The sequence below is a fragment of the Amphibalanus amphitrite genome, unplaced genomic scaffold (assembly GCF_019059575.1).
Source record: "Amphibalanus amphitrite isolate SeventyFive unplaced genomic scaffold, NRLGWU_Aamphi_draft 001683F_arrow, whole genome shotgun sequence".
Lineage (NCBI taxonomy): Eukaryota > Metazoa > Arthropoda > Thecostraca > Balanomorpha > Balanidae > Amphibalanus > Amphibalanus amphitrite.
The window spans coordinates 51,541-64,517 of NW_024883176.1; the positions used below are offsets into that span (position 1 = coordinate 51,541).

The 12,977-nt window shown below is 55.2% G+C and overlaps 1 protein-coding gene across 1 annotated transcript; it reads left to right on the forward strand.

Annotated features, from left to right (window-relative positions):
- Positions 1-1,404: 1,404 nt before the first annotated feature.
- On the forward strand, positions 1,405-6,933 carry LOC122374622. The gene has a single exon (XM_043353465.1). It carries the CDS (start codon positions 1,405-1,407, stop codon positions 6,931-6,933), a length of 5,529 nt encoding a protein of 1,842 aa, XP_043209400.1.
- The last annotated feature ends 6,044 nt before the right edge of the window (positions 6,934-12,977 follow it).

Below are 12,977 nucleotides of genomic sequence, written 5' to 3' on the forward strand. Positions count from 1 at the left end.
GATATATTTGAAAACGCTTAAACAATATAATTTTGACTCAGCATATTTTTGGAAAGGAGGAAAGCTCATGATAACAAAGAAGTACTTGATTTTTACATTTCTTACATTTTGGTTACTGTCAAATGGTTGATAGTGGGGGAAGGGTAATAGTTTGAATGTTTGACTGCCAACTAGGGAGGGGGGGGGGGTTGAAGCGATAGAGGGGCGAAGGACTGGTGGGGGTTATTGGCCAGTCATGTGGTGAATGTTGATGGCAGGTGACGAAGTCACAAAGAGATTTCTCAAGTGATGTGAATCACACAGCAGTGAGAGGAGTAGGAAGAGGAACCGTTTGAATACGCTGACGTTTTGACAGGAGTTTAAGCGGAAAAGGTCGAAGCTCATTGGCTGGAAAACTCAATTGTGGGAAGTTGTGGGGGTGTTTGACCACCACGGCACTCTCTAGCCCGCTGGAGGCTGGAGAGGGACGCCTCACAGGACGGTAGTGGGAGAAGGGGCGATACCCGCGCCTGGCCAACGCCCCAGATTTACCGACCTCCGAGCTGTCGCTCGTTGAGGAAGGGAGGTGTAAGCGGATTGGGCGATTGACCGTAACTAACTAGGTTAGTGACCGGGAAACAAAGGAGGCTAGTCGGGCACTCGATGGCCCAGTTCGCTTTCTTTTACGGTATCTAATAGCGTAACGATTTCCTTCTGACAATAGACTGCATATAATGCCTGCGGCTTTTCAGCAATGTTTGTTGCGATTTAAATTTAGGAACCATAAACCTATTACAAGCTCATTTACCTATAGGCTTACCCTATAAAAAGTTAATTGCAACCAGACATTCTATAATAGTAAATTATGGCAGGACTCACGTCTTAGTATTTTGTCAAAACTGTTCATTCACTTATTGCAGAATTGGGAGTGTTCGAGAGAAAACGTACCGTGCCGCACAGCGACGGCAGCGCGCGGCGGGCACGGCCGAGCCCCGCCGTCCACGTGGTCGTCTACAGGGCCTGGGGGGTCATCTGGAGCACATATGTGTGCTGACCGGCCCCAACGCGCCGGGCCGGCCGCCGCCGGCCGGCTCGGCAGTTCGCGACGAAACGACGACGACGGCGCGGCTCCGCCGGCGCAACGGCGCCGGTGTCGTACGACTCGATTGACGTGCAGTGTGTGACGAGTAATCCAGAAATAGACATTCATCAAAGAACTCTTTTGGTCCTCCGGTAAATGAAATCATACGATCAGATACGCAATTCTTAGTGAACGGGACGATTACATGAACACTTTGGTCTGCCGTGCTGGATCGGAGTAAACGACCACGAATCACACGAACATTCTGGTCCTCCGGGCCGGATATCAGTGAACTAGTGTGATGGATTTACAGTGACGACGCGGTGTTGTGAACTGTGAGTACAATGTCTGACAAGCGGTCACGACATGGCAGTGATGCGAAATCACATCAAAGCCGCCGAAGCTCGTATCACACGAGGAGCGAGGCGAGCTTCAGCACGGCGTCCTCCGGTCTCAGTGAAGCCCGCCGCCGGGCTGCACTTAGCCAGCTCCAGGCGGAACAGGCCCAGCGCGCTGCCGCCGCCAAGGCTGAGCTGGCCCGGCGTCTGGCGGAGGCGGACGCGGAGCAGGCCCGACGACAGGCGGAGCAGGCCCGACAACAGGCGGAGGCGCAGGCAGAGCAGTCCCGGCGGCAGGCGGAGCAGGCGGAGGCGCAGGCAGCGCTGCAAGCTCAGGCGGCGAAGGATGAAGCTGAATACCGTCAGCTGGAGCTGGAGCTGCTGGAGCAGGAGGAGCGGGGTTCGGAGCACCCTCGTTCTTCCGCTGCACCATCCGTCGCTGGTCTTCCGGTGGTTGCAACTGAGCCACCGGCACTGGTGGACGTGTCTCGACAGACGGACGAGTCAACCACGCGCACCCGACAGTGGCTGGCTCAGTCTCAGCTGCATGTGCCGCCAGTGGATACGGCTCCTGTCGGCACCCTGCCTCCACCTGCGGTGCGGCTGCAGCACCCGTCCCGTGACGACACCAGAGCGGTCCCACATCTGCCGCGCATCACGCTGGAGAAGTTCGGCGGCTCTGCCATCGAGTGGCCGCGGTGGATAGCCCTCTTCAAAGCTCTGGTACACGACCGCGCCGACCTCACCGACGTAGAACGGCTGACCTATCTGCAGACTCACCTGACGGGGCCGGCGAGAGAGTCTGTGCGCGGCATGCTCTGCGACGCCAGTCTCTACAGCACCGCCCTGGGTGAGCTGGAACGAGAGTTTGGTGACCCGTCCCGTGTGATACACGCCACGATGAAGAGACTGCTCACAGCGCGGCCAGTGAAAGACGGTGACCTGTCAGCGCTCACAGAGCTGTCTCGTGAGCTCCACACCGCGGTGAGCGTCTTACAGTGTTTACACTACGATCACGACCTTGCCGCCGCCACGAACGTCACCACTGTGACTGGGAAGCTACCAGCCTCCCTCGCCTGGAGGTGGGGCGAGCACATGGTGGAAAACGGCATCACTCGTCCGACGCTCGTCGATCTCGACGAATGGCTTCGCCGTCATGTGTCAGCTGGTCGGTTGGCCTTGAACGTGACCACCAAGCAGCTGCCGAAGGTCGAGGCTAATGACGCTGAGTGCCGCCCGAGACGCGTGTTTACCACCACGTCGGCGCGGCCCACGCCGGCGGCTGTAAAGCGGGGGAGGACGGCGGCCATAAAACCATCAGCGGACGGGAACAGCGCCGGCTGTGCCATGTGTCAGCAAACACACCAGCTCCAGCGCTGTGACAAATTTCTCGCATTGACTGTGAGTGAAAGGGCAGAGTTTGTCGGCAGAAACAGACTGTGTTTCAACTGCCTGGGCCGCGATCACATCAGCGCTACGTGTCCCAGTGATGCACGATGTGACGCGGAGCACTGCAGCAGGCGTCATCACGCGCTGTTGCACAACGGCAGACGAGTGTTTCCACGGAGTGATAACGCTGGTGGCACGCCGTCATCCACCAAACACGTCGGCACAGCGTCGGTCGAACCTCGCGGTCATATTCTGCTGCAGGTGGTACCCATCACCGTGAATGGTCCGGCAGGTAGCCGCACCACAAACGCGCTATTGGACTTAGGAAGCCAGGTCACACTGGTCACCGACGGCCTGTGTGACCGGCTCGGCATCTCGGGGCCCGCGGGCAAATTGTTGCTGAGCACTCTGAACGGGAACCAAACGATGCAGTCACGGCGCGTATCCTTTGCTGTTGAGGCTGTGGGAGGCGACGGCAAGGCGCACTGCATACAAAACGCCCAAACGACGCCGACGTTAAACGTGTCAGCCAAGGTCATGGACTGCACGGTGGCAAAGGAGGAATGGCCGCACCTGGCCGACCTGGATCTCCCCAGCGCCACCCGCGACCCGGTGGAGGTGCTCCTGGGGACGGACGCCATCGAACTAATTGTGCCACGGGAAGTGATTGAAGGGCCGCCGGGGACGCCGTGCGCGGTAAAAACCCTGCTGGGATGGTCAGTGACCGGGCGAGTGCCGGGGCGTTCCATGTATGAACAAGATGAACACGCTGTGCACCATGTACGGGTCAGTGACGAGAGGAGTGTGCTCATCGAACTTCAGAATCAAGTAAAGCTGTTCTGGACGACCGAGGCTTTCGGTACAAAGTACGAGAGTGCACAACTGCACTCGAAAGCAGATCAGAGAGCCATGTCCATTCTGGAGAGCGTCACGAGACAGACCGGCGACCGATACGAGACCGGTCTCCTGTGGCGTGATGACGAGGTGCAACTCCCAGACAACCGTCAGACTGCTCTTACGCGTCTGAAGGCGGTGGAGAGACGCCTGGACCGAGACCCTGACCTCTGTCGGTCGTATCGAGACACGATGAACGACTACATCACCCAAGGTCACGCCAGCAAGGTCAGCGGAGAGCAGCGCACGCACGGGCGGACGTGGTATCTGCCCCACCACGCCGTTCAAAACCCGAACAAGCCAGGGAAGGTGCGTGTCGTGTTCGACGCGGCGGCGAGGTGTGGTGGCACGTCACTGAACGACAATCTCATCACTGGACCCAACAATCTGAACTCACTCGCCGGTGTGCTCATGAGGTTCCGACAGGGCCGCGTGCCGATCGCGTCTGATGTGAAACAGATGTTTCACCAGATAGCCGTCCGTGCTGAGGACCGACAGGCACAGCAGTTTCTCTGGCGTGATATGGACATGACGAAGGAGCCAGAGACGTATCAAATGAACGTGGTCATCTTTGGTGCAAAGTCATCACCAAGCACGGCCACCTACGTGCTGCGACGGTGCGCAGAAGACGGCAGAGACAAACACCCTCGGGCGGCCGACAAGATCGTCAGCCGCTTCTACATGGACGACTACCTGGACTCCGTCGACACCGAGAGAGAGGGACGGGAGCTGGTCAACTCGCTCAACTCTCTGCTGAGCGCCGGCGGCTTCCACCTGACAAAATGGACGAGCACGTCAGACGTGGTGCTGAAGGACGTGCCGCCTGAGGACAAGTGTGAGGAGTCGCGCGACCTTGACCTGACCGGTGAGAACAGATGGATGAAGACGCTGGGCGTTCACTGGTGCGCTCAGGATGACCAATTCAGGTTCAAGGTCAAGAAGGTCGACAGTGGGAACACCAAGCGTTCCATCCTGAGCATCACGTCAGCAGTGTTCGACCCGCTGGGCATGTTGGCTCCGTTCATTGTCCGCGCCAAATGTCTCATCCAAAAGATCTGGCTCGGCGGATGGGACTGGGACGAGGCCATCAGCGACAGTGAACTCCTCGCTCAGTGGCACAGCTGGCAGCTGGAGCTGAACGACATGGACTGTGTACGAGTGGGCCGCTGTTATCGCCCTGACGACAGAGCAGCCATAAACTGTCAGCTGCACGTGTTCGGCGACGCCTCTGAGAATGCGTTTGGTGTGGTGGCGTACCTGCGGTTCGAGCTCGAGGACGGCACCGGCCACTGCAGCTTCGTGATGTCCAAGGTGCGCGTCGCGCCCATCAAACAGCTCAGCATACCTCGGCTGGAGCTGCAGGCCGCTGTCATGGCGGTCCGCGTGGCTGACACCATCAAGGCCGAGCAAGATATGGCCATCCACGAGACCGTCTTCTGGAGCGACTCGTCCACCGTGCTCCAGTGGATCAACAGTGAGAGCAGGCGGTTCAACACCTTCGTCGCAAACCGCATCGCCGAGATCCAGGACGCCTCGGATGTGACTCAATGGCGACACGTGCCAGGGCCACTGAACCCCGCGGACATATGCAGCCGAGGCTGCTCGGTGGCGGAGCTGGCACCCGGCGGAGTGTGGGTTCAAGGTCCCGCCTTCCTGTGGCGCCGTCCCCAGGACTGGCCCGCCGCGCCGCCCCGCCCGACAGAGCGCCCGAGAGACGAGGAAACGGCCGAAATGAGGGTAACAGCCTGCGCCACCGGGGCAACGGAGCCGGTCATAAACCCCAGCCGGTTCTCATCGTGGCTCAGGCTGCTGCGTGTGACAGCGTGGGTGCGCCGCTTCGCTCACAACGGCCGCAGCCGAGCGACTGCTGATCGGCGGACGGGACCGCTGACTGCGGAGGAGCTGAGGGAGGCTGAGCGCGTCTGGCTGCTCAGCGCACAGGCCGAGCAGTTCGCCGATGAAATCGCAGCTCTCCAGCACGGAAGGCGGCTTCCATCGAACAGCCGCCTGCACCAGCTGACCCCCTTCCTGGACTCGACCGGCCTACTAAGAGTGGGGGGCCGGCTCCGACACGCCCAGATGGACTTCGAGGTCAAGCACCAGGTGATACTACCTGCACGCGGAGACATCACTCGGCTGATCATCACCGACCGACACAAGAAGCTCGCCCATTCCGGTGCTGAACACGTGCTGACTCACCTGCGGCAGCAGTTCTGGGTCATCTGTGGCAGAGCTGCAGTGAAGCGGTACACACGTGCCTGCATGCTGTGCCGGAAACGCTCAGCCCGGCCAGCACCGCCGCTGATGGGTGACCTACCAGCCTTCCGAGTGGGCGAGCCGGCCCCGGTCTTCGCTCGTGTAGGAGTGGATTTCTTCGGCCCCCTGACGGTGAAGAAACATCGCAAACGAGAAAAGAGATATGGCTGCCTGTTCACCTGCCTGTCTACCCGAGCAGTCCATATCGAACTGGCGCACTCACTGGACACCGACTCGTTCATCATGGCCATGCGACGAATGATGGCGAGACGGGGCAACGTCAGCCTCGTGTGCTCGGACAATGGCACAAACTTCCGTGCTGGTGAGCGGGAAATGCGGCAGGCACTGCAACAGTGGAACCAGACAAAGATAGCGGACACTCTGTCTCAAGAAGGGGTTGAGTGGCGGTTCAACCCACCAGGAGCACCGCACTTCGGTGGCGTGTTTGAGCGACTGGTCAGGTCAGCCAAACGCGCACTGACGACTGTGCTGGGAGACCGTGCCGTGGACGATGAGACGCTTCGAACGGTCGTCACCGAGGTGGAAGGGCTCCTGAACGGCCGTCCGCTGACCTACATCAGCACCGACCCCGACGACTACCAGCCGCTCACCCCCAATCACTTCCTGATCGGGCGCGCGTCTCCCCAGCTGCCGCCCGGCATGTTCGTCGACGGTGACCTGTGCGGCCGACGGCGCTGGAAGCACACCCAGGTGTTAATCGACCACATCTGGCGGCGCTGGCGACGGGAATACCTCCCGACGCTCACCACGCGGGTGAAATGGCGCGCAGCCACGGCTGACGTGCAGCTCGGGGAGCTAGTGCTGGTAACAGACGACAATCTGCCCCGCGGACACTGGCCTGTGGGGCGAGTGGTGAACGTGTTCCCTGGCGCCGACGGCCGAGTGCGGGTGGTTGAAGTGGCCACCGCCACTGGACGCTATAGGCGGCCGGTCTCTCGACTCTGCCGTCTCGAGTGCGATGGTGACGGACAGTAAATGGACTCAGAGGGATAATGTGTGAGTGAGTGGGGCGACTAGTGAGCCTTTTACGACCACCGTGTGCCGCTGCCGAGCAGCGTCGGAGTCCGGACATGTGTGAGTGTTAACTGCGTCTGTCATTCGTGTTAGGTTGACGTGTGCGTGTGTGAGAATGAGCCGCTCATTCTGTGCGCTGTCGCTTGTGTCAATTGTCATTTGTTTGGTGATTAGCCATTAGCTAACAGCTGTGAGCCGTTCGACAGTGCTACGCGTTCACACTGTCATAGTGCCCCTCCCGGGTCATTCGGCCGGTCGGTCTGTGCGATTAGCAGTTTAGGGCCTTAGAGTGTAGCAGCCTTAGATTGGGACCGACGCGCGGCGCAACCGATGTAGTTTACAGCCTTAGCTTTAGCGTTCGTTTATTGCTGTACGATACGGACGGAGACGCTGCTTGCGAGCAGCTGTTTGTTGTTTCGTTAATATTTTCTCTCTTACGTTTAGAATTTCCGCGAGCGACGCGAAAATTCGGGCCGGCCATGTTCGAGAGAAAACGTACCGTGCCGCACAGCGACGGCAGCGCGCGGCGGGCACGGCCGAGCCCCGCCGTCCACGTGGTCGTCTACAGGGCCTGGGGGGTCATCTGGAGCACATATGTGTGCTGACCGGCCCCAACGCGCCGGGCCGGCCGCCGCCGGCCGGCTCGGCAGTTCGCGACGAAACGACGACGACGGCGCGGCTCCGCCGGCGCAACGGCGCCGGTGTCGTACGACTCGATTGACGTGCAGTGTGTGACGAGTAATCCAGAAATAGACATTCATCAAAGAACTCTTTTGGTCCTCCGGTTAATGAAATCATACGATCAGATACGCAATTCTTAGTGAACGGGACGATTACATGAACACTTTGGTCTGCCGTGCTGGATCGGAGTAAACGACCACGAATCACACGAACACGTACCGTGCCGCACAGCGACGGCAGCGCGCGGCGGGCACGGCCGAGCCCCGCCGTCCACGTGGTCGTCTACAGGGCCTGGGGGGTCATCTGGAGCACATATGTGTGCTGACCGGCCCCAACGCGCCGGGCCGGCCGCCGCCGGCCGGCTCGGCAGTTCGCGACGAAACGACGACGACGGCGCGGCTCCGCCGGCGCAACGGCGCCGGTGTCGTACGACTCGATTGACGTGCAGTGTGTGACGAGTAATCCAGAAATAGACATTCATCAAAGAACTCTTTTGGTCCTCCGGTTAATGAAATCATACGATCAGATACGCAATTCTTAGTGAACGGGACGATTACATGAACACTTTGGTCTGCCGTGCTGGATCGGAGTAAACGACCACGAATCACACGAACAGGGAGCGAAAATGGCTCGTTATTCCTGATTCATTTATCACACAAAACAAAGTCCGCCTCTAGCCAAGCTTCACAATTCCTTAACCCTCGCCCGCACATGGGGTGGTTGCCACCCCCCCCCCCCGTCAGGCAGTCTTTCTGCTCTGCACTCAACATTTTTTAAGCTAAAAGCCTGATTTGTCGTATAACTGCTCCTCTATCCTTTCTTGATGTCCACTGAAAATTTCAAGTTTCTGTGGTTTTTGGTTTCGGAGATATGACCTTGTTTTTCAGGTCATGTCATGACCCAAATGACCAATTCTCAACATCTTGCGTTGGCTATGGGCCTTGGGAGCTTTTGACACCTTGATTTCGGCCTTTTTTGCCAGTCTTACCTCCCACCTATCATGGAACATGCTGTTCGACGATGTGTAGAGGTCAAGGTCAGGGTCAAGGTCAACCTAGGTCATCTAAAATAATTGCGTTTCAGGCAAGCTGAATTTACTTTTCGTGAAGTTTTTTGACTGCATTTTTGGTAAAAGCTTCTCAGATCATGATTTCATGTAATACGGACACATAAACACTCGGTGCACACATCAGTATACACACAGACACACACAGACATACAAACACATATCATTGACCTTGACCTAACTTGACCTGAAATGACCTCAGCAGCAAAAATCTGGTCGGGTAGTGTGACAAAGAGGTTCTAGCTGGCTTGGCACCAGAAAACGGCATCGTCATCGGTATATGATAAGCAGCGCACTTGATATCCAACGGTGACCCAAAACAGCAATATTTTTTAGTTTGACCTGACCTGGAAGGTCAATGACTGACCTGAGAAGGTAAAACTGGGTATCATTGGATTCGTCTCTTCCCAAAGAATCTTTTTGGTCTTTACCGCGAAGCTCTATCTCCAACAGGAACGAAATGGCGCGGGGGGTGGCAACCCCCCCCCCCCCCATGTGCGTTCTATAGGATGGGGAAAATGGCATGTGCGGGCGAGGGTTAATTGGAGTGGAATTCTGAATTCGTTTATCCGATAATATGGAAGGCTAACATTGCTTACAATTCATTCTCTGGACAATGCTAAACTCGATTGGGTACAACCAGTAGTCCCTGGCGGACCCAAGAAGATGGCTTGGATGCTGCGTTGAAGGGGGGAGGGGGGTGTATTAGGACCTTCTCTTCTCTCCAAAAACCCTCCTCAATTTTCCAACTTTGTCTTCCTTGCATCTTGCTGTGTAGTTAAAACAAATCTTTCCTGGAAAGAAGATGTGAAGCAAAATTTCTATCCTACAAAAAAAACGGTAAGTTTTCATCGATTTTGGGCACTGCGGTTGGGCTAATTTCCCCAAATGCCCCCCCCCCCCTTGGATCCTCCAGTGAGCACTGCTCCCCGAATTCGTTTATCAGACAAGATGGCGGACGATGACAGCTCTCCGAATTCGTTTAACGGACATTATTGAACGGACGGCTAGTGACTGGTAATCAAATCTGAATCAGATTCGCCCGTCCATTTCAATATCGGTTAATTGGGATATAAGACGTGTGGTTATTGGAGCCTGACAGGGCTGGCGTTTTAGGGAATTGATCCCGAATGTGAGCCAATGGTGAAGTGGCAGAGGACGAAAGCGTTGGTGATGCGTTGGGTAGCGTTGGAGAGATGGGCTGGCGGTGGGGGTAGTGGTGGTGTTGGTGACGATAGTGGTGCCGTCACCGTCACCAGTGTCACCACTCTGACTTTGTTTCTTGGGAAGCGCTGACAGCATGTGGAGTGAGAGCGACACCCAGGGATATAATATAAAATGCCTGTCATGTAGGTATAAACGCTCATGTGCTTGCCTGAAAAAGCCAGGGATGCATAACATACCAAACGAACGTTAAGGCCTACCAGCATCTTTTATAATATGGATATGCCATGCCCATGCAGCGTCAATTGTTGTCAGACTGCAGAATCCCTGGATACAGCACCCTCGAAAACTAATGTCAGACCCAGCGATGTCTGGCACCAACTCTAAGCACACTTCAGGACGCCCGCCTGCGGCGCTGTCGTGGGTTCGCGGCCGCACCTCGCGTGTGCCCTGCGCCCTGTCGTGCCGCCACCCGTTCAGAGCAGACTAATTCGACCCCAGGCTCCAGAGTCTAGTGATTAGGGTAATGTAAGTCTTGTGTAAAGAATGGGGATTAAGAGGGATCAACTCAGGAGAGCCTGCTGTACTGGTGAGTAAGCTCGGCTATAGTGGTTGGGTTAATTTTAGAGTAGGTATTGGAAAATAGAAAGTCCAAACTGGCCGCAGATCTGTCATCCGAAAGGAGCGGTATGATATAATAGGATCTATCGGAGAGACGATAACATACGATAGGATCTATCCGATAGAATAGATCCTACGATAGGATCTTCATAAAAATAAGAAAAGGCGAGAAAATCATCATTTAATTTTATCATCATGAATATGTTACAGGGAGTTTGAGAAATCCGTGAGTTTGCAAACTCACTGAACGGTCAGGGAGTTTGAGAAATTCCAGAGCGATTGGGCCAAATAAAATCAAATGTGTAAGATGAGGGTGGCATACGTGCCGTCCGTGATGTTAAAACAAAAGCGACTAGTGGTACGGCCTATATAGCCGTCGCACGCTGACAAAAAGCTTACAGATCCTTCATTGTTTTACCGAAAAAAATGCTACTCGCGGCTATGTAAAGGGAAGGTTCGGAGCAACGTGCTCCTCCGTTTCGTCGTTTCCATCCTCAGGAATCAGGATACTGAAATCCTTCTCGTCCACGCCGAAACCCCCACTCCGGGCTGGACAGGCACCTTTATCTCATGCGGGCTGCTCCCTTGGAGCGGCACCGCTGCTCCCGAGGGAGCGCACCCCGTAGCCGGGTGCAAAGAGTGCTTGGGGGGCTGGTCGGTCTGTCAATTCGGACGGGCTCAGCCCCGGCGACTCTGCATATAGGGTGTCTGCCCAGACCAATGTCTCCCCCTATAATTCCTATCATCCGTCCGACTCTGAAATGGTCTTGTCAGACCGAAAGGGCCTAACCCAACAAAACAAAAACAGACAAGCAGCGTGCGCCAGTCGCAGCTGGGCTGGCTGTGTAGCGCCGGCTCTTGATGAGACGTCTATGGCGGAGTGGGAATGGGCGTGAATTGGTGCGTGTGCCTGTACTATAGCATAAGTGACCAACTGAGCTGTTTCTACTTTGATATATTTAGCCTGACTCTGGAATAGCCACACTTGAGCGGAACGGGTCTAATTGGGACGTGAACTAAATAAATGTATAACTAAATAAAGCGGCGGTACATGCATGGGTAAATCACTGAACAGTTTAAAATAAAAAAGGTATTTATGGTGTGCATATGATCTATAAGCTTTTTGTCAGCGTGCGGGGCCTTGGAGCTAGCCTCCTTTGTTTTAACATCACGGACGGCACGTATGCCAACCACATGCTGCACACTTGTTTTTATTTGGCCCAATCACTCTGAAATTTCTCAAACTCCCTGACCGGTCAGTGAGTTTGCAAACTCACTGATGGGTCAAGGAGTTTGCAAACTCACTAGGGAGTTTGCAAACTCACGGATTTCTCAAACTCCCTGTAACAAATATATTGCTGCACCTGTACAGGGGCGCGGGAACTACTTTCAGACGGGGGGGGGGGGGGGGCACACCATAATAGAGATCAACCTAGGGTACCCCCAAATCTCGTCATAAATTGCTTTGCTTTCTGATTACGAAGCGAGTGGAGTCTTTCCTTAGAATACAACTGTTCATTGAATCATTACTTACTCCGTCTCTCATTAACACTTTGTTAGTCTTACTCGACATGTCCTCCGGTTCATTACTTATGTACTTGCCCCTGTGCTTAGCTCCCCCTGTTTTATCCGCCTCTGTGCTTAGCTCCCCCTGCTTTATCCGCCTCTGTGCCAGCCTCCCTTCTTTCTCCGCCTCTGCCTTCCTTTACTGCACCACGGCACGCCCTCAGGGGGAGGAGGCTGGGGGGGGGGGGGAGGAGTACGCCCCCTACTGACTCCTAGACGGGTGCTGGCCTGACTCCGTCCGGCGCGGCGGCAGGTATTGATCAAAGGCCAGGCTGCATTCTAGAACGTCCGAGAATTAACGCCAGGCCACGTGCATGAATTCAGGGCGGGGCAGCCGGTGTTGTAATGAATATATTGCTGTCTGTTTATCTAACAGTTATGAATAAAATAATAAGAATTATGAACAGGGACACGGGAACTAGTTTGAAGTTGTGGGGGCAAGGGTCATGGCTGTGGCGAAGACCGATTCCGGGGACAAAACCATGGTACCCTAAATTAAATTTTCTCTTCGGATTTAGGCCACTTCATTTCGCAAAATGTCGAATAACGTAATCAAATAAATTTGAAAAAAACGGTGAAAATATTAAAATTACTGCGGACTTCACCTCTGCGCCGTGGAAGGGGGCATTCAAATGCATTAGCCCTTTAAAATTCGAAAACTGCAGACTTTGAAATTTAATATATCTGAATCAAAACAGTTCTCGTTGTGAGTGCCCAAATCGGTAATTGCAGGCTAGGGACCCCAATTTGGCTATTTCAACTCAAAACTAATGTTAGGTGGGATGGTCACTTTAATGGAAATGAGAGGAATGCCACCATATCAGACTTCAGAGCTACCAAATATAAATTTTTTACGCTAAGTAAATTTCGTCGCCCCCCCCCCCCCCCACAGTGGCTCACCTATTTT